The sequence below is a fragment of the Felis catus genome, chromosome B2 (genome assembly GCF_018350175.1).
Source record: "Felis catus isolate Fca126 chromosome B2, F.catus_Fca126_mat1.0, whole genome shotgun sequence".
Taxonomy (NCBI): Eukaryota; Metazoa; Chordata; class Mammalia; order Carnivora; family Felidae; genus Felis; species Felis catus.
The window spans coordinates 133,335,044-133,356,126 of record NC_058372.1 but is presented as its reverse complement, the minus strand read 5'-3'; the positions used below and the strand labels follow the sequence as shown (position 1 = coordinate 133,356,126).

At 44.5% G+C, this 21,083-nt stretch overlaps 1 protein-coding gene across 6 annotated transcripts in view; it reads right to left on the bottom strand.

The window, feature by feature from the left end:
- SASH1 (SAM and SH3 domain containing 1) overlaps positions 1 to 21,083 on the bottom strand; it is a 337,965-nt gene that overhangs the window by 241,034 nt on the left and 75,848 nt on the right. Inside the window, exon 1 of one of the 6 annotated variants that reach the window (XM_023254478.2) lies at positions 19,025 to 19,135. The exons of 4 other annotated variants lie outside the window; for them this stretch is intronic. In XM_023254478.2, coding sequence (XP_023110246.1) covers positions 19,025 to 19,045 — 21 coding nt within the window. In that variant the 5' untranslated portion in view covers positions 19,046 to 19,135. Of the gene's footprint in view, positions 1 to 19,024; positions 19,136 to 21,083 lie in introns of those variants that run through there. One more of the 6 variants, XM_023254481.2, reaches the window with a different exon arrangement.

Here is a 21,083-nt window from a genome sequence, read left to right as displayed (position 1 = left end):
CAATATTTAAAAGACACTGGAAAATGGCACATTGTGCTTCCCTCAGTGTGACACCACCTTAATTGTACTTTTGGAGAACAAAAGAGTGTTTGGGGTGGGGGGAGTTGGTCCTTCGGATGATTGGCTCCAGGCCTGACCATTGAAGATATCCTCAGGTCTCCCAGTGGGGGCCACTGACGTGAGCGCAAACAAGTGACATCATGCTCACAAGCATTTTTATGATATTCACCCTTCGACCTGAGAAATGGATGAAAGCAATATTCTAAGAACACCCATAAAGAGAATCAGCACCGTAAAAAAGTTAATTCCCCTGTACTTTTATAAGAAGAAGTGATATTATTACGGTCATTTCTGGACCTTTTGGCTCTGACACCACAGGAATGACAGGAAAATGTCTGGAATGGTCGGGAATATAGGAATATAGGATAATGTACCGAAAAAGGTTGTCTGGAAGGTAAGATGCCTCGTCACCTCTTTCAAAAAACACATTGAAATCTATAATAACAACTTTTAAATTAACTCCTAGCTCTTAGCAGGGAGAGAAGGGACATTCTTACCATCTATCTATCTGGAAATCAGAGACGAAAAGCTAAGGGTGTTGGTTGTAATCACAGATCAAGACTGGACATTGCCTTAAAACTTAGAGACTCTCCTCACAGAATTCCTGGCGTTTATTTTCATTCACCGTTGCTAGATAACAAACGTAGGCAATCAGGACAGAAATGAAATCACTCTCTGGTTATATATTAAGGGAAATAGCATCTCCAACCCCCCACTTCCCAATGTATAAAACTCATTGCGCTGGTCTTTAGGTTCCTTGTTTTCCTGATAATTGTTAACAACAAGTCTCTGAAGCTAATCGAGCTTAAAAAGAAACCCCTACATAAAAGCCTTCTCTTTAAGCTTGTTCTGGACAATGGCCAAGGCTGCCATTGGTTACCGTGAAGACGCCCATGGCGGCCCCAACCCAAATCTGCCAGACTGGTCTGGAGACTCTTGTGAGGTCAGGCCCCCCCTGTCTAACCACTTCACTGTCTTTTACCCACAAGTCAACAGGAAAGGAAAACAGTGACAAAAAAGGAGGGCAGAGGCTCAAGGCTTGAGACCGAGGTCAGATCATGCCTTCATACCCGAATGCACCACGTCTGCCCAAGGTTCACCATGCTTCCCCAACCCTGAGTCAACAAGAGTTTCCTCCCCCTTTTCTTGTAGGCTATGAACTCAAAGTATAAAATGCTTCCCAAATTATGGATTATGTCAGGTGACCTGGAGTGGGAAATAACCCAAACAACCCCCTGAAACTGACCTTGTGTCCTGCATCGTTTGTGCACGGTAAAATAGAAAAGTTGCCCACCGTGTGAAATCCAGCCATCTGCAATTAACTGTGTCCCCCATAGCCTAAAGCCTGGAAGGTGCACTCTCCCTGGCCTGGCTTCCTTGGGTAGCCAGGGCTTTGATGTAAACGATTTGGGCAACATGCTGTGTTCACATTTAGAAGCAAGATTCCGGGCCAGCTGCCGAGAACCAGGTTAGAAATTTCCACCTAATTGTGACCAGACCAGGTCATTTTTCTGATGGCCCCGCCCTGGTGAGTGTTGTGTAAATTTTCTGTATGTCTGTGTTGCCTTTAGGGTTGGCAGGATTTGCTATGAGATAGGAAACCGCTCCAGGTTGGCAGAATTTGCTGTGAGTCAGGGAAAGGGGAGGGAGGAACGCACGGGTGGTAGGTAGATAAGAGACAAAGCACTGGGAGGATTTTTCTAAGCTGGTGGATTACTCCTGTTTTATGTAAAGAAGAATATATTGTTCCTTCCCTTCCCTCAGTTTGTTTTTGTATTTTCAATTGTACTGAGTTTTAGATAGTTGATCTTAGAGACATCTGTGTGCTGTGTTTTTGTTTTTTTGTTTTTTTTAAGTTTTTCTTTATTTATTTTGAGAGAGGCAGAATCCCAAGCAGGCTCCACACCGTCAGTGCCGAATGGGGCTGGACCTCCCGAACCATGAGATCTTGACCTGGGCCGAAATCAAGAGTCAGACGCTTAACCAACTGAGCCACCCAGGCGCCCCTTTATGCTGTTTTCTTTTTAAGCCCCTAGCGTAGGAGACAGCCTGTGTGGTTCTGGGAGGGACAGGATTGTGATTCCTGTGAGTCTCTCCTCTAGGGGACAGCAGTGAGGGCTCATCTCCTAAGCGAATCCCAGGACCGCTCAGTCACTTACTCTGCTTTCTCTAAGTGATTGAAAAGTGCACTTGACACATATTCCCTCTTCAGAGATCAAGTTATAATTAAATCCAGAAGGACCCCGCCAGCTGGAGCCCACAGGTTTTGAGTTGGGTATTTGTTTTTGCAAAAGCCCGCAGCGATAGCTTATATGCTGGCTGCCACGTGCACGACCAGTTAGGCGATCATGAAATGTGTTCGGGCTACACTGTATTTTGCTCGGCGAAAGTGGACTTGCTCTGAGTACAGATTTAAGCATTTTCGCACACAACGGAAGCCCGACTTGTTTCCAGACGGGACGAAAGGTTAGCTTGATATTGTGCTGACAAACAAGAAACCATAACTAAGTAGTTAAGAATAGGTAAACACAAATGGCTGGGGAGCAGGGAGATGTCTGGTGGGATGCCAGCGTGAAGCCAGATTTAACGGCTTCATCAAAGGGAATGTGTTAAATGCTCATTAACTAAATTTACAAATGATCCCCAACTGGGAGGTGTTGCAAACAACAGAGGCGCGCACGCGCACGCACGCACACACACACACACGCACACGCTAATTACATGCACACACACGGAACAGGAAACGAAGTAACAGCTTGCAAAACAGATCAAAGATAAAATGATTTTAAAGACAAACATTTAAAGGCAGCGTTAACACAGATTTAATAGGGGATTGCACAACAACCCAGACGGGCAAGTGGCTGTCTCTGACGAATGTCACTGGGGCACCGCAGGGGGTAGGAGGGGAGTCTGTGCCCATGGTGGCAGGGGGTGTGCACAGCCACAAGGAATCCTGGAGAAGAGCTGAGACACTCAGGAGAGAGAGCAGGGGTGACTGGACATGAACAGAGACAGAGTAGTGATTGAAGACCACTTGATTGTAATGTGCTGCCACATTCTTTTTTTTCCTCTTTCTTTCTTTCTTTCTTTCTTTCTTATTTATTTTGGGAGAGAAAGACGGTGAGCACAAGTGGGGGAGGGGCAGAGAAAAGGAGAGACAGAATCCCAAGCAGGCTCTATGCCATCGGCGCAGAGCCCGATGCGGGGCTTAAACTCACAAACCTCGAGACCATGACCTGAGGTGAGATCAAGAGTCAGATGCTTAATCAACTGCACCACCCAGGCACCCCCATGCTGCCACATTCTAAATGTCTGTTCCTATAACAGCCCTAATTTTCCAGGGCTATAGGAGTCACTGACCCAGACCACACTGTGGCTCTTGAGAGTGGGGGAAGGATCACACTGGACCACACTGGCACCCCACAGTCACCCCTGATCCTCAAGAGGCCATTAGGAGTAGACTCCTTAAGGTATTGTTCTGAGTGTCGGACAGGCGTCTTGAGGAAAAAGGAGTACCTCCTAGATTTTCAGCTCCATCATGATGGCATCAGAGACCCAGGGCAAGAATAGCTCCCGCACTTCTGTCCCATCCCTACGTGTGACCTTTTAGGCTTCCTCTATAGGCTTTTCTTGCTAGCGGAGCACGTGGAGAAAAGGCAGAGTGGGATGGCAGACTGGGGGACAGGACACCTGGTTGTAATTCTGCCTCTGCTGCTAAATATTTGTGTGACCACGGGCTAGTCCCAGACCTCTCTGGTAAGACCAGACTTCCTGCTGGAGAGTCCATGAATTGGCTTCAGGGAAGTCTTCAATTCCTCGATGTTTATAACCATTTTATGCGAATGTGCATATGTGCACGTTGTAGGGAAAGGACATATTCTTTAGGAGAGAATCACGTTTTTAGAGATATTTCCCATGCCAAAAAGTTAACAGCCATTGACTATCACTAGATTGTTGGTAAATCTAGAACGAAACTTTAATCCCTCGCTCATATAACGCCTTCAATCTCTAACCTACCTAAGCAACCGGAAGTGTTGGTTAAAGAGAAAGCATCCGAGGCACCTGCTCATCCGTAAGCTGCCAAACCTGTAATCCAGACATCTGACCACCTTGATTAGATGTTAGAGGCTCTTTGCTCAGTAGGTTGGAACATAGGAAAAGTAAGATCAGAGTTGGCAGCTTGACACATGCCTAGACTATTTCACTTTTTGCTTGCAAAGTACCCAAGGAGGGAGAAACGTCTGCCGGAATCGCCTGTATGAAACCCTACTCTGAAATCTTGGAACCCAAGAAGAATTGTGGAAAAAGTACAGAGCCTTTCACTGCTTTTTGAAAAACATCAACCGTGTTGTGAATAGCACACCCTCAGCAAAAGCCTGTAAAGGGTTTTCTGGCTACCACTCTGGGAAATGGCTTTCCTTGAGACCCCCCAAACACCCAGGACCACACTATAAGCTAATATTATATACCCAGTATGGGGCTAGATGCTTATCTTGTTTTAACCATGCTACAACTGTAGCAGCTGATAGTATTAGCTTCACCCTCATTTTCCAGATAAAGAAATAGAAATTTAAAAAAAAAATAATGTTTATTTTTGAGAGAGGGAGAGAGAGAGAAAGAGCGCTGGGGAGAAGCAGAGAGAATGAGAGGGAGAGACACAGAATCTGAAGCAGGCTCCAGGCTCTGAGCTGGCGGCACAGACCCTGATGCTGGGCTCGAACCCACGAACCCCAAGATCACGACCTGAGCCGAAGTCGGATGCGCAAGGGACTCAGCCACCCAGGCGCCCCAAGAAACGGAACTTTAGAAAGGGTTAGGCAGCTTTTCTAAGGCCACATGCGAGGAGGATTGGAAGTTGAATTCAAGCGCCCCAGTTATGGCCTTGCTACATAGCTCAGGATTTTGTGTCTGATTCCAATGCATGGGGGCTGGAGGTGAGCAGGCTTGAGGTCGAGAGAAGGAGGTAAGGTCACATATGCTCCGTGTAAGTGAATGTCCTTCCTCACATGCACATCCCATAAATACAAGGTGGATTGGATACAAAGCAGCTTAAATTTTATCTCCTAATGACTTCCTCAGAAAATCACTTCAGGACAATATGGTTCAAGGCAAAACAAATCTCTCTCTCTCTCCTTGCACCCACCCTTCCCCCTCACTCGTTTTCTCTCATTCTCTACCAAAAAGACCCCATATCCTTGCAATCCTGCTCCTTAAAATAATGCACTGTCTTTGGGCGCCTGGGTGGCGCAGTCGGTTAAGCGTCCGACTTCAGCCGGGTCACGATCTCGCGGTCCGTGAGTTCGAGCCCCGCGTCGGGCTCCGGGCTGATGGCTCGGAGCCTGGAGCCTGTTTCCGATTCTGTGTCTCCCTCTCTCTCTGCCCCTCCCCCGTTCATGCTCTGTCTCTCTCTGTCCCAAAAATAAAATAAAACGTTGAGAAAAAAAAAAATTAAAAAAAAAATAATGCACTGTCTTAAGCTGGGCTGTGGACATGTGCTTGTTGTTTACACATTTTTCTCTGAAGAATTTGAACATCCATAAATCATAAACAAATTTTTCACAATCTGTCTGGAAAAAAAAAAAAAGATTTACTTAGCCTTACCACTTGACTGAGCAGCTCCATTTCTGGGAATCTCTTCTGACGAAATGATCCGAAAGGAGGACAAAGCTGTATATGCCGAAAGACATCCCCAAATTGTTTCTAATTAGAAAAGCTTGAAATACTTTATTATTTTTATTTTTTTTATTTTTTGAGAGGGAGAGAGAGGGAGAGAGAGCAGGGCAGGGGCAGGGGGAGACGGAGAGAAAGAGAATCTTAAGCTGAGCGCGGAGCCCGATGAGGGGCTCTATCTTATGACCATGAGATCATGACTTGAGCTGACACGAAGAGTCAGGCGCTGAACTGACTGAGCCACCCAGGTGCCCGGAAAATCTTGAAATAATTTAAAATGAACGATCGGGCAAATTTAAAAGAACGATTGGACAAATCATGCTACATTTGTGAGTTGAAATATTACACAGACTTCGAAAAAAGATGCTTACAGAGAGTTTTTGATGGTATGAGGAAATGCATTTGATGAAGTTGTAAGTGGCAAAGCAGGATATGAAATTACGCATAAAATAAAATTGCAAAGCTCTGGAAAAGACTTAGAACAAGACTGAAAGAAAACAAGGCACACAGCGAGTGCCTCTGGGTTGTGTAACCGCGGCTCTTTTGTACTTGTTTCCAAGTTTTAATTTCACCCGATTGAGCATGTATTACTTTTATGAAATAGAAAAAATAATAATAAAAAAAAATAGGCCGCCTGTTGGCTCTTGTCATCAAGAATATTCTGGTAGATTCCCGCATCTGCAATGGGGAAGACTTTTGTCCCTTGTGTGTCCCTTGTCCCTGCTGCTGCTGACGGAGTATAGCTAACTCACGGGGCTCCCAGCAGGCATTTTGGAGTTCATGGTCTGTCCTCATTCCCACTGCATACAGCACTTAAAAAAAATAGAGAGAGGTGCCTGGGTGGCTCAGGCGAGCGTCTGCCTCTTGATTTTGGCTCGGGTTATGGTCTGGCGGTTCATGGGATCAAGCCCTGCGTGGGGCTCCGTGCTGGCAGTGCGGATCCTGCTTGGGATTCTCTCTTTCGTCCCCTCCCCCGTGTGTGTGCGTGCCTCTCAAATAAATAAACATAAAAAAAGCCGATATCGATATAGATACAGATCTAGATTAGACATGGGTATAGATAACAATCCCTCCTGCAGGCAATTCAGTGTTTGCTACTGGTGCCTCGCCTGTCTCAAGACTAGACACACGTGGGGAGAGACCACTGTGAGGTCCAGGCAGGCACACGTGCTTCTGACCAAGCAGGGAAGAGCTGTGATCATGTGAGATGATCACGCGCAAACACACGCACACTCACTCTACATTCCCCCGGGCCTGCGCTCCCCGGGAGGAAGCTGTGTGGCCGGGGTCCAGGGGCCCCGGTGGCAGCTGTCTCAGGGCCCAGGTGGTCGCAGGGTGGGGGTGGGGGTGGGGTCACAGCTGTGGGGCTGTGGGGACACGCAGGCGGACAGGGCTGCTCTCCGGTCATCTCTCCCTCGTGTCCCCTCTGCCCAGCAGGCCGTCCAAGAGGAGAGTATCACACTAGCTAAGCAGCCCCTGGGGTCTGGGAAGAAGGAAGAAGTGAATCCGGGTTCAGCCGGAAGCATACAGCAAGCCTGCTGGCGTTGGGGGTGGTGGGGGGGCGGCTCAGAGGCAGGTGGGAAGCAGCCGGCCTGGATCTCGTTAGGTATCGTCCTTGGGATACGTGGGTGACCTTCCCTCATGTCTGGTGCGCCCTAGTTACACCTGCAGGGGTGTCCTCTCTGCAGAGAAATGCGCTTAGAAGCAGGGGCTGCAGGCCGTTCCGGCGCAGGGAGAGGCGAGCGGGGAGAGGGCAAAACAAGGCAAAGACACCGCGGCTGATGTTGGCCACAACCTTGATCGAGCATCTGTGAGTCCTGTTTACCTATACCTTACGTTTGGAACATAAAGTACATTTATCTGGTTTAAGAACTATATCTTTAAAGTGACTTTTTAAAAAATGTTTAATGTTTATTTTTGAGAGAAACAGAGTGTGAGCAGGGGAGGGGCAGAGAGAGAGAGAGAGAGAGAGAGAGAGAGAGAGAGAGAGAGAAAGACAGAATCCGAAGCAGGCCCAGGCTCCGAGCTGTCAGCGCAGAGCCCAACGTGGGGCTCGAACTCACGAACCATGAGATCATGATCTGAGCCAAAACCAAGAGTCAGAGATGCTTAACTGACAGCTAGCCAGGCGCTCCTATTTATTTATTTTTAAATAAGGCACTTTCACTTCTTTTTGTTTTTACTTTTCATTTTTAAGTAATCTCTACTCCCAACATGGGGCTCGAACTCAGGACCCCAAGATCAAGAGTTGTGTGCTCTACCGACTGAGCCAGCCAGACGCCCCAGCAAGCAATGTATATTAAATCAAATAGTATTCACGACCTGACTCCTCTCCCTCCCCCACACATAGAGTTCCCTACTTCACCCCTGCTTTCCTGACACAACCACAACTTGTAATTATTTTATTTGTGTTTGTTTCTGGCATTGCCTTCTTCATTTCTTTTCTTTTTTTTTTCTTTTAATTTCTTTTAACATTTGTTTATTATTGAGAGACAGAGAGACACAGAGCGTGAGCAGGGGAGGGGTAGAGAGAGGGGGAGACACAGAATCTGAAGTAGGCTCCAGGCTCTGAGCCGTCAGCACAGGGCCCGACGCGGGGCTTTAGCTCGTGAACCACGAGATCATGACCTGAACTGAAGCCGGATGCTTAGCCGACTGAGCCACCCAGGCACCCCTGCCTTCTTCATTTCTAAATCGTGTGCTTATCCTGCCAATTCTTTTTTTTTTTTTTCCATTATAGACATGTAGACATTTTCTGTTGACTTTCCAAAACGAGAACTGATGATTTCACGTTCCATCCTGTCCCCCGACCCTCACCCCCCTTTTCCTCCCAATCTAGTGATTGTGTCCGCTCAGGTACTCGGAGAAGCAGAAACCAAGGTAGAATTAAAAAATGCACAGGACCTACTAGCTTGTGAAAGATAAAGGGGGCGGCTCCAGGGCTGATCTGACACCATGAAGGAGAGGGGCAAGGAAGGAAGGTCAGGTACGAGGAGACTTAGACTTCAGGGTAGTTCTGAGAAAGTCAAGGCCAGGCTGATAGAGAGACCCACAGTAAAGGCTGCCAATTGGAGAAGTCCTGAACCGGGCAGCAAGGACTGGCTCTCGTCCCTTTGCTGTGCTTAGTCAATAGCTGGGAACCCAGCGGTGTCACCCTTCCCCGTGAAGACAACACTGGGTCCCAAAGTGGGACACTCCCCATAGCAGGTTACCCTTTGAAGGGAGGTCTGAGCTATGCATCTCTACAGCGGCCACATTTATATTCCAATTTATGGTTCTATTAATGTTCAGTGCTTCCATTATCATCAGTAAATATTGTTCATGGCTGAGTCATACTGCGTACTGTAATCATTATTTCTTTTCTCATTAGTTATTTTTCCTTGGAGTCTTCTTTTTAAATTTGCTTATTTTTCTATATACACATCCATTAATCTGCTCCAAACTTTCTGATAGAATATAAAACAACCTGCAATATGGTAGAAGCTATTTGTATATCAATTTTCTTTCTTTCTCTTTTGGAGATGTTCCATCTGGAGCCCCATTCGGGGCTTGTGGTTGGTTGTGCTTTGCTTATTCCTTCATTTTGGTGGAGCACATCTTCCAGGAGCTTGCTGAAAAGGGGTGTGAGTGATGTGAAGGTTTTGATTCCTTATAAACTTTCAGTCTACCTGATGCTTGCAGGTCAGAAATCATTTGCACCTCAGAATTTGGAAGTTATTGTTTCCCGGCTTCCAGTGTTTCTGTTGAGAAGTCAATGCCATTCAGATTCTTGATGCTTTATGTGGCCTTTCTTTCTTTCTTCCTCTCTTTCTTTCTTCTCTTTCTTTCTTCTCTTTCTTCTTTCTCTTTCTTTCTTCTTTTTCTTTCTTCTTCTTTCTTTCTTTCTTTCTTTCTTTCTTTCTTTCTTTCTTTCTTTCTTCTCTTCTTTCTTTTTTCTTTTCTTTTCTTTCTTTCTTTCTTTCTTTCTTTCTTTCTTTCTTTCTTTCTTTCTTTCTTTCTTCTTCCTCTGTGGCAGCTTTTAGGATCTCCTATTTATTCCTGGTGTTCTAAAATATCATAATGATGTGTTTTATTCTCTATGCTGGGTGCTGGGTGGGTCTTTCTAATCAGGAAGCTCACGTCTTTCACTTCTAGGAAATTTTTGTATTATTTCATTGATTTCCTCCATTTTATTTTTTCAGTGCTTTCTAGAACTTTTTTTATTTGGATACTTGACCCTATTGGACTGATTATCCAATTCCCGTAGACTATCTGTCCTGCTTCCTATCTGGTGCTGACAGATTTTCTGAGCTTTATCTTCTAAGCCTTCTATAGATTGTTTTGTTATCAGAATGTTCCTTTTTTATTTTATCTGGTTTTGGTTTTGTTTCCTTTGCCTCACTGAGGATACCCATTGCATATTTCTGATACAGTTGTATCCCCTACATCGTCTCTGTTGCCTCTCAGTTCATTTTCCCCACTCATCTGCTTTCTCCTGTTGTTTGATGATCCTTTGTTCTCACTTACGACTGGGGCACCAGAAATCAGATGGTAAGCCCTGCGATGTGGGGCTTTTTGTTGTAGCCTTCACCGTGATTGATCTGACAGAGGGCCCAGATTCTTGTAGGAGACCCCCACATGTCAGCATTTGTGTAAATCTTCACCACTGGGCAGGTCTTTGGGAGGAATCCTCCCCAATCCTCTCTTGGTGGTGGTAGCTGGAGTGGGGAGAGGCTATGTAAAACCCTAGGCTGCCAGCATACTGGAAGCTGAGTTTGGGACGATAACTGGAAAGTCTTGCCTTTTAGTATGTAGATTTTCTCTTCCTTTCCTTGTTTTTCGGGTAGTGACTGAACCCCTTCCTCAGCCATTTCTGAGACCGGACTGTTTCTGGTTCAACTTCTCCCATCTTCTGCTACAACGGGGAGTGGAGTAGTGTAGCTTCTTGGCTGCCCAGACAGGCCCAGGATGGCGGGGGCGGTGGGGGTGGGGATGGATTTCTAATTGCTCCCTATACATACAGGCTTCCAAAGGATCCTCCTATTTTCAGCCCTTCCCTGCCCCCTGGCCTTGTAGGGGATGGGATGGCCCTGCCTTCTTTCCCCAAACCCGAACCTTCCTAGGGTGAGTGACTCCAATGAGCTTGTTCTTATGGGTATTCTCTAAATCCTACACCCCAAATAATTAATTTTCGGTTTTCCCCGCTGGATACTGCATCAGTTGCTATGGTTTCCCTCAACCTGGGTTCAGTCTTGCCAACTTTCGTTGGCTTTTCTCATTTCTGTTATTGACCCTCCAACCTCCCCACCCAATACAGCACTGTTGTTCTGGTACCTTTATTTATTTATTTATTTATTTATTTATTTATTTATTTTCTCTTATTTCCATTTTACCAGGGTTTGAGGAGGGAGAGGGAAAAAAGAGCATATGTTCAATCTGATACGTATGATGAGACATCATGCTTCTCCTATGTTTTAAAAAACATTTTTTTTTAAATGTTTATTTATTTTTGAGAGAGAGACAGAGTGCGGGCAGGGGAGGGGCAGAGAGAGAGGGAGACACAGAATCAGAAGCAGGCTCCAGGCTCTGAGCTGTCAGTGCAGAGCCCGACATGGGGCTCGAACCCACGAACTGTGAGATCATGACCTGAGCCAAAGTTGGGTGCTCAATGGACTGAGCCACCCAGGTGCCCCCACAATCAGTATTTTGTAAATGAATGAACGAATGGATGAACGTGACCCCATTTAACTCTCAGAGCAACCCAATCAGTCATAACTCTAATATTAGAGTTAATACATCTGACATTAACCTTAACCATTAAAGATTAGGAAACAGGTCTCAGAAATTTGGGACTGTTTCTTCCAGAGGATCACTCCTTCCAGAAAATACTGCTTTCATATAATCTGTGAAATAACCCATGCGAAGGTGTCAGCTGGGGCTGAAGGAAAGTGCTGAGTTGGCTTGGCTAAGTTAGTCCAGAATTATTCAGCATTCATTCAACAAAATATTAGTATCGGCTATGTACTACTGGGCTGAGAGATTTATATTCATTAAATCTCCTCCCATCTCCACAATAGCCCTGCCAGAGAGCTCGGGGCCTAAAACCATTTCCAAAATATCCATTTTACCAGTGAAGAGTTTACTTAAAATTCAACCTCTGTTTGAGAATCTGGACTTCATTTTAGTGTCCTATATTTCCTTGGCATTTTGGAACCGTTTAATGGTTTAAAAACAATCCGTTCCTTTAAGGCCACTTCTAGCTTGATTTTGTATTTCTATTAGCTATTTATTGAACTTGCAGGCCTTTTTTTAAATGATGGGATTGTTCTGGATACTTGAAAGTGCCTTATTCTATTTGACCTACTTTTGGAGACTTAGACTCCTTTTGGTCCGTTTATGCAAAGCCTTTTATTCAGAATTTAAGTGAAATTAAAGTTTAATTTAATTTAATATTTATTTCCAGGACACCTGAACAGATGCAAAAATACTCCAAAGGGGATTGAATTTTACATGAATGGGTTTAATGGGTAAGATGTTCTTCAGCCAGGCTGTAATGAGAAAAGGATTGGAGACAAAGACCTAGCGAATCCACTGACTCCCCTCCACTCCCTCCCTCTCTTCCTTCCTTTCCCTGGACTGTAATCCAAGAAGAAGACTAGGTTCTTCCTGGCTCCTGATTTTTATGATTCTTGGTGTCAAATGCTACTTTTTCCAGTTTTCCTGAGTCAAAGGTACGGACTCAGGTGGGTCGTTCACTGGTTGTACTGGAGACAGGCAAAACGTCTGGCAACCTCTCCAAGAAACCTACCTACCTATTCATCCAAAAGCCATGCCCTCAAACATCAGTGGGGCATGTGAACGGCTTAAAATAGGAATGACTGAAATAGCCAGAGAATTAGATAACTTTGTAGCACTTGCATAGTGATTGTATTAATTATAGTAACACTTAACACTAATTCAAACAGGTAGAAGAGGGCAGAACTCACATTTTTTCTGCCTACCTCACATGTCTTTGGATCAGAATTTGTGCAATTTGTTAAATGTGTTAACTATTTGAACAAGTCTCTCTTTTGATAAAGGGAGGATGGACTCAAAATTGCCCAGAGGAATTTGAGGGAGAGGTAAGTGTTCAGGGATGGCATACGAGTCATGGAGTATTTGTAGCACATGGTCCTTTTAAACTCAATCTAGGAAACAAAAAGGGAGTGTTGAAAGACCGTATATTTTGTTCCTTTTTAAAAACCGATAAAAATAGATGACACTTCATAAAAAAAAAAGAGGAAGGATAATGCATGATTATCTTTATTTTCATATTTGGAAAACGGAGTGTCACCATAGCAATGACTACAAACTTCCAGGAAGAACTTTTTTTAGAATTCCCTGGACATTATCTCGAATAAAGGTGATGTTTTTTCTGCTGCCACAATGCTATGTGGGCCGCTAAGATCATCTGATCCTTGCCGCCAGTCTGTCCCTGGAGATTCTGACCAGTGACCCTGAAGCTGACTTTCCCTGGTTGATCTGGGCATAATGAACCAAATGTCCCTGACTTTCCCTGGTTGATCTGGGCATAATGAACCAAATGTCCCTCCATGCTATAAAACTCTACCACTCTGACTTTTCAGGTGTTAAAATTGTATTTTAAAAAGTATATCCAAAAAATATAAATAAAATAAAATAAAATAAAATAAAATAAAATAAAATAAAATAAAATAAAATAAAATAAAAAGTATATCCAGGGGCGCCTGGGTGGCTCAGTCGGTTTGAGCGTCCGACTTCGGCTCAGGTCATGATCTCGCGGTCTGTGAGTTCGAGCCCCGCGTCGGGCTCTGGGCTGACAGCTCAGAGCCTGGAGCCTGCTTCGGATTCTGTGTCTCCCTCTCTCTCTGCCCCTCCCCCGCTCATGCTCTGTCTCTCTCTCTCTCTCTCTCTCTCTCTCTCTCTCTCTCTCTCTGTCAAAAATAAATTTAAAAAATTAAAAAAATTAAAAAAAAAAAAAGTACATCCATAGGGATATATTCACCGAAGGGGATTTTAGAGTGTTGTTGACGATGGCAGCTGAGTCGGCCATTTGATCTGCACCAGGAGCCACATCAGCTGTGAGTACATTTCTGTGTGAGTGTGTAGATTCTGGAGCCAGCCTGCATGGGCCCAAGTACTGGCTCCTATACTTCCCGGTCATATGACTGGTTGTGTGCCCTCCAGTCAGTAAAATAAAGATTTTATGTTCCTCACACATGTATGTATGTATGTACACATGTGTGTACGTCACAGGGTCGTTGTGAGGTTAAAACGACTCTTCGAAGGGTGCCTGGCACCTGGTAAATGGCATAATAAGTGTTAGTTGGGAATGTATTACTATCCTTACTACTTATGTAAAGTACGCGAAATATACAAGGCACTTTTGGGGGCTGCAAATGCCTAGGCATGTACTTGGAGGTATATATGTTTTTTTTTTTTTAATTTTTTTCAACGTTTATTTATTTTTTGGGGGACAGAGAGAGACAGAGCATGAACGGGGGAGGGGCAGAGAGAGAGGGAGACACAGCATCGGAAACAGGCTCCAGGCTCTGAGCCATCAGCCCAGAGCCTGACGCGGGGCTCGAACTCACGGACCGCGAGATCGTGACCTGGCTGAAGTCGGACGCTTAACCAACTGCGCCACCCAGGCGCCCCTGGAGGTATATATGTTAACAATAATTCCTTTTACAATCCTGGAAGTGTTAATTTCTCACCAGTGCGATTTCTCTTTCTTTCTCTTTGTAACTACCTTCCACCAAACAGCTTTTTCTTAATCCCTGCCCCCCTACTTGTTTTAAATGTGCAAATAATCCCTCTTCTTCTATCACAGCTTACTGAATTCTACTTTGGAATGTTTCCTTCTTATACTCTCTCACAAATCCCCTGAAACCCTCTTCTTTTTTTTTTTTTTCCACACTTCCAAGTCTATTTTATTTTTAATCACCCAAGCAATATGCAAAGTGGCTGATAGAACGTAGAGCCATGCTGTTGACAAGCTGAATCAAAATGAAGGGGGTGAGTGGCACCAGGTGACTGTCCAGGTCTGGGCCCAGGGGCCCAGGTTTCTTCCGGTTTCAAAGTTCTATGTCTGCCATTTCAGATTTAGACTGATATTTACTACCTATCTTCAACCTGGTATGGCTTAGACTAGAGGATTTTAGATCGATTACCACTTAATCCTTGCAAAACTTACAAAATCCTTACAAAAGCTCTTCGAAGGTAGGTGTTCCTCCCATCTTACGGAGAAGTAAAAGCAAAACTAGAGAGGTAAATGATCTGTTCAAGGCCACATAGCTAGAAAGTAGAGAGCTAGAGATATATTCTTTTTTTTTATGTTTTTTTTTTTATTATTGTTTATTTTTGAAGGAAAGAGAGACAGAGCATGAGCAGGGGAGGAGCAGAGAGAGAAGGAGACATAGAATTTGAAGCAGGCTCCAGGCTCTGAGCTGTCAGCACAGAGCCCGACCCGGGGCTCGAACTCATGAACTGTGAGATCATGACCTGAGTCGAAGTGGGACCCTTAACTGACTGAGCCACCCAGGCGCCCCCGAACCCATATATTCTTACTCCAAGCTCCAATTTCTTCCCACTGCTCATAATCCCTCCCATACAAAACAGTGTAAATAGAATAATAGACAGATTCTATCCATATCATACCCTTGAAACTTTCTGAAAGATCCATCCAGAATTCCATACATGTTTTTATTTTTTATTTTATTAAAAAAAATTTTAAAAATATTTATTTTTGGGAGAGAGAGACAGAGCGTGAGCAGGGGGAGGGGCAGAGAGAGAGGGAGACACAGAATTTTAAGCAGGTTTCAGGCTCTGAGCTGTCAGCACAGAGCCTGATGTGGGGCTTGAACTCATGAAACACAAGATCATGACCTGAGCCAAAGTCAGACGCCCAAACGACTGAGCCACCCAGGCGCCCCCCATAGAAGTTTTTAAATAGTTCTTCATCCTTCTCTAAAGCTTTTTCTCCAGTAGTCCCACCTATCCATCTATCCATCTATCCATCCATCCATTGATCCAATCATACCAGCCATTTATGCACCCGATTATATATTCATCCCTCCATCTATCCTTCCATCCATCCATCCATCCATCTCCCTATTCTTTTATTAATTATCTACTTTGTTTCAGGCATTGCAATAAGTTCTGAGGAAATCTCTATCTTTAAGGAGTTCTCAGCTTAGAGAAGAGGACACAACACGTCAATTATAAATCGCAATATAATGTGGTGAATGCTAATACATCAAGGTATTTTGAGGTGTTCTAGAAATGAGGAGAGGTGGGGAGGGAATTTATGACTTTTCATAGGGCATATTTTCAAACTGTAGTCCTTGGCAATTTCGAAGGTCAATAGAGGAACCACCTGAAGCTATGTGCAAAAGCTTTTCACAGGGCTTTGTGACCAAGGGAGCAGAGAGGCACGAGTTTGAGGCCCCACAGAGGAGTTTTAACTGTGTTAATATTTGAGCTGATCAAAAGTTTGGCAGGAATCAGAAGGGGAGGAAGACATTCCAGGCAGGATAAACCAGGAGTAAAAAACAACATGCAAATAATTTACTAGGACTCTAACCTAGGGTACCATTGAGGAAGTAGCAGGAGACAAAGCACGCAGGATGGCTGGTTGGGGTTCAAACAAAGAAAGGAACAGGGCGCAAGGCCAAGAATTAATTCTCAAGGACATTAAAAACGCTCTCCAAAGCGGTACTACAGTTCATTGTAAAATTTATTCTCTAGTGGCATTAAACAAAATGATAAAAGCTCTTGCTGTCCATTTCCAGAAACTTGTCACAAATCCTCACTACTTGCGGCTAAATCTGCATTCAGGGGTTGAGCTGGGAGCCAAACTTGTTTCTGGGGGATAATGTGTTCTGAATTCCAAACAATGGCTTACGAAACTTCCAGAGAGAAGCGAGGCCGTGAATTGGCTTGGTGGCACGGCCCCTTAGTGACATGTCTCGTGTTCAGATACGGGCCAGGGAAAGGGGATACAGTCATTTGTTTATTTTGTTACTCACAAAGTAGCAGAGAGCGTTTGGGAGGTGGGTATCACTTATGGTAATGGTAGTTAAATTTATGATACGGGTTTCACCCTGGAAGTGTCTGCCACATTGCTTTTCTTTTCTTCCCAAACCTCTGGGGTTGAGATTAAGTAGGTTAGTTAAATTAAGATATATATATAGTTATCTCCCAAAGAGGTAGCTGGTCTCTCAACTAGAACCATTTCTATAGATTTCAAGGCTCATTTGCCAGTCTTCCTTAAATAGGACAGAAGAGATGTTTCTAAGCCTAATAATTCCCCTTTCTGTCCGAGTTGATCAATACATCTTTTTGGATGCTCTAGCACAAAAACCCAAATGTGCTTCCTTTTCTAAAAGGAAGCCTCTGTCTTGCTGGGATTAAGAGGGCATAGTCCCATGACACAGTTCGCAGTCAATTTCTGGCATCTGAAAAACCTTCCCTCTTTCAAGAACTGTGGGCGACCAGTCAAGAGGGAACAGGATTTTGGCATTTGTACAGAAAATCTTACCTGCCAACTGGGCTGCTCTCAACGTATTGTTTCTGAAACCAGGGGAAGCGCGTGTAACAAGGGCGGGCTTTGTACTGTCAGAACATTTGTGATGGGCCCGTCTGCACGGAGTGGAAGCGAAAGATGGCCAGCTGTGTTTGTTCCTTCTCTCCCATACCAGCTTTCCTCAGATTCCTGAACAATCTCCTAGGACACGATTGTTACCTCTCAAGACTCATATTTCAGACTTCCTTACTTTGTTAATACCATAACCACGGAATCAGGCATTTTACATGCGACTGTTCTGACCGCCACACGAACACTTTTCTCTCAATTACCCAGGGCCTCCTGGTCACTACTTTGGGCATGAATCTTACCAAAAAGATGGGTGGAAATTTAACGAGGCGCACTAGGTCGGTATGTTCAGACTGACGCTTCTTCTAGGGTTCCTTTTCATAATTCTCTTTTCATTCAACAGGTACGTATCAGACATCAACTGTACTAGGCACAGTCCTGAGGTTCTCAGAGAAGACGGCCAGGGGAATAGACTTCTGGAAGTAACCCATGAGGCCCCCACTCCCCAAAGCCCAGTCCAGAATCGGAGAAGGAGCCAGAAGGAGCCAGGCTGGAGGGCTCAGGATCTGTGCCTCAAGCTTCTGGGCCCTCAGATCCTTCCTTGTTCATAACCACTCTATGCTCTTTCCTTTAATCATCTTTAATGGACAAGTCTAACCTCGTTTCTAATTAAAAAGAAAAAGCATGGGCATCTGGGTGACACAGTTGCTTAAGCAACCGGCTCTGGATTGTAGCTCAGGTCATGATCTTACGGTTTGTGAGATTGAGCCCCGCATAGGGCTCCACGCTCTTAGCTTGGGATTCTCTCTCTCTTCTTCTTCTCTCTCTCTCTCTCTCTCTCTCTCTCTCTCTGCCCCTCCCCCTCTCGTGCTTGCTCTCTTTCTCAAAAAATAAATAAATAAACTTAAAAAAAAATAAATAAAAAGGAAAAGCACGAGGCACCGATGTGGTTCAGTCAGTTAAGCATCTGACTCTTGAGGCTTCGCCTCAGGTCATGATCTCACGGTTCGTGAGTTCGAGCCCCGTGTGGGTGTCCTCGCTGATAGCGTGAAGCCTGCTTCGGATTCTCTCTCCCTCTCCCTCTGCCCCTATCCCCCAACTCGCACACCCTCTCCGAATAAATAAATTTTTTAAAAAGGGAAGCACTTCCCAGAATAATAATATACTGCTTTAACAGAGAAGACCAAAACAAAGCTAAGACTTCAGTAGAATATTAAATGCTACACAGTTACTCAGATGGTCCCTGTCCCTTGAGGCTTATGGTAAGGGATACATAGTTATAGCCTACATTCTTAGCACGAATGCACATCTTTTAAAATAATTTCACAGATAAGCAGAGGTTGGAAAAGTGCTGGCTTTTCAGCAGTAACAACTTCTTGGCTTACAAAACCGTGTTAGAGTCTCAGTGTGGGGGGAAACTTTTATATAAATATCTGCATAATTATAGGAATATATATTCTCATATAAGTGATAAGTCCCCAAAACGGCAAAACCTGGCAGAAAAATTCTGAAGCAGCACTGCCTTCCGAGCCTCTTGGGATTCTGAGCAATCCGTTAGTAGCCCTGACAGTCCCAGACAAGGGTTACTTGTCACCTATTAGCTACCATAGTCCCCTTCCGAATATTCCTGCCTAAACGTCCGAAGGACGCTTCTGCACAGAAACACCGTTCTAAAAAATTTGAAAATGGATATCTACGTACCCTGCGGTCCTGATCCTCCATGAAGGGAGCTGCTGTGTAGCTATCAGGCCATACGTTCGAATGTTCTCTGACTTCCTTTCTGACTCAGATCGAATGAATCCGCAGCACTGATGTAAGGCTCTTAATGGGAATCTGTTTTCAATTCAGGGCAGATGTGGGACACTCTTGTAGCCCTAGGGATTATCAACTTTAAAACAAATCGCCTTCAGGATGATAAGTCAAGAGGCAGTAACTGCTTCCTGAGGCCTCCTCGGGGTTCCTTCCAAATGCTTAACATATAACACAATAACTATGGCGCAGAGAGGTTTACTCTTGAGCTGCTCAGACTTTGAAACAAAGTTTGCAAAAATGATCCTCTGAAACGAAGCATGGAAATATTTGTAGAACTTTTATAGAGAAATCCAGAGATTTTAGTAACATACAAAAGTGATCAAAATGTCCTTGTTCCATCCCCCCCTCCCCCCAAAAAACCTATCTTAGCACTGTGTTCGGTTCATTGAGTATAGCTTTTCCACACGCTGAAATTAAATTGTTCTGGTTCAGAATTTTCTTGGCTCAAGGAAAGGAAAGGGAGGATTATTCCAAGACTTCCACAGAGAAACATCCAGAAAGCAATTTAACACGATAAGTCTAATGTTCTAGAATTAGCGTTCACGCGGCACGAACTGCCTGCATCTTGGAACACCCTTTGTTCTGAGACCACTCTGTAGGGTTGGTCCACACAGGCCAGGATTTTAGGCTCAAAAAAACACAGCTGGGGTTTAGTATAGTTTAACCCAACTTAATAACCCTGAAAAGAAGTTAAAAAAAAAACAACAACTAACTTATAAGAAATCTGAAAGAAAATTTTAAGATTAAAGAAAAATTTTTTTAATGTTTATTTAGTTTTGACAGAGAGTGAGAGAGCGCAAGTGGGGGAGGGGCAGAGAGAGAGGGTGACACAGAATCCGAAGCAGGCTCCAGACTCCGAGCTGTCAGCACAGAGCCCGACGTGGGGCTTGAACTCGTGAACTGCAAGATCATGACCTGAGCCAAAGTCGGACGCTCGGCTGACTGAGACACCCAGGCGCGCCTAAGATTTTTAAATACAACTTTCCTTTTAACTAAACAAGTTTTCCATAGAACTTTAAAATATGAAAAGTAAGTGTGCCTGCATTTCCCCATAAAGCACACACAGATAAGTTTAGGTCTAAGGAGCATTAGCAAGGCATCAGGAAATAGTCACCTGAAGTTATGTATTGAGAAAACACAGTCAACTCTTTAATATGAGAGTGACATAACAGAGCTACGTGTAAAATATGAGGTCCCCCACCAATGAACAGTAGGGCTCCTGTTTCTCTCATCTTCCTGGGGAAAGAGGAATTAAACTTCCAAGAGTTTACACATGTGCTAAATAACCAGTAAGCAGTGTTACGAGGGGTGTTCAGAGTTCTGGATGGGATGTCAAGGGACCTGTCCCCGGGTCTCTTTAACCGGAGGGGCTCTGGGCAAGCCACGGCCCAGGCCACAGTTTCTTTGTGAATTGGCTGAATTAGGGAGGTGGTTTCTAAAATACACACCTCACATACCAGTAACGATGCATTAACCAAGACTGGGCAGAGCAGAGGTAAAGGTCTTGCTGTTGTTTTCGTGTTCAAGGGTAACTCCCACTAGCCAGACGTCTCAGACAAAATTTGTTTTCTGCCTTGAAGCATATATTTGTATTTATGGCAAAGGCAAGTCTTAGCTAAAAAGTTGGAACTGAAGGGTCAAGAAGCCGACTGCCTGATACAAATCAGACACTTAGTGTTTTGTTTTGGTTTTCTTTTTGGTTTCCCAGGCTTCTCTGGAAACAACCACCTGAGTGAAACTCCAGAATTCTGATCCTCCTCATGGGCATCAATTGGGTACTGAGCACTTTATTATGATGTGTCAATTAAAAAAATGAAATGGGTAAGAGAAGTCAGATGTGAGTGAGCTGTGGGTAAATGTTGCTAGGCGGGCCGGGCGGGGATACCTGGCACACAGGGTAGAGAGCGTGAGGTGACGGGGGAATATGGAATTGAGTTGTGAGGTCCAA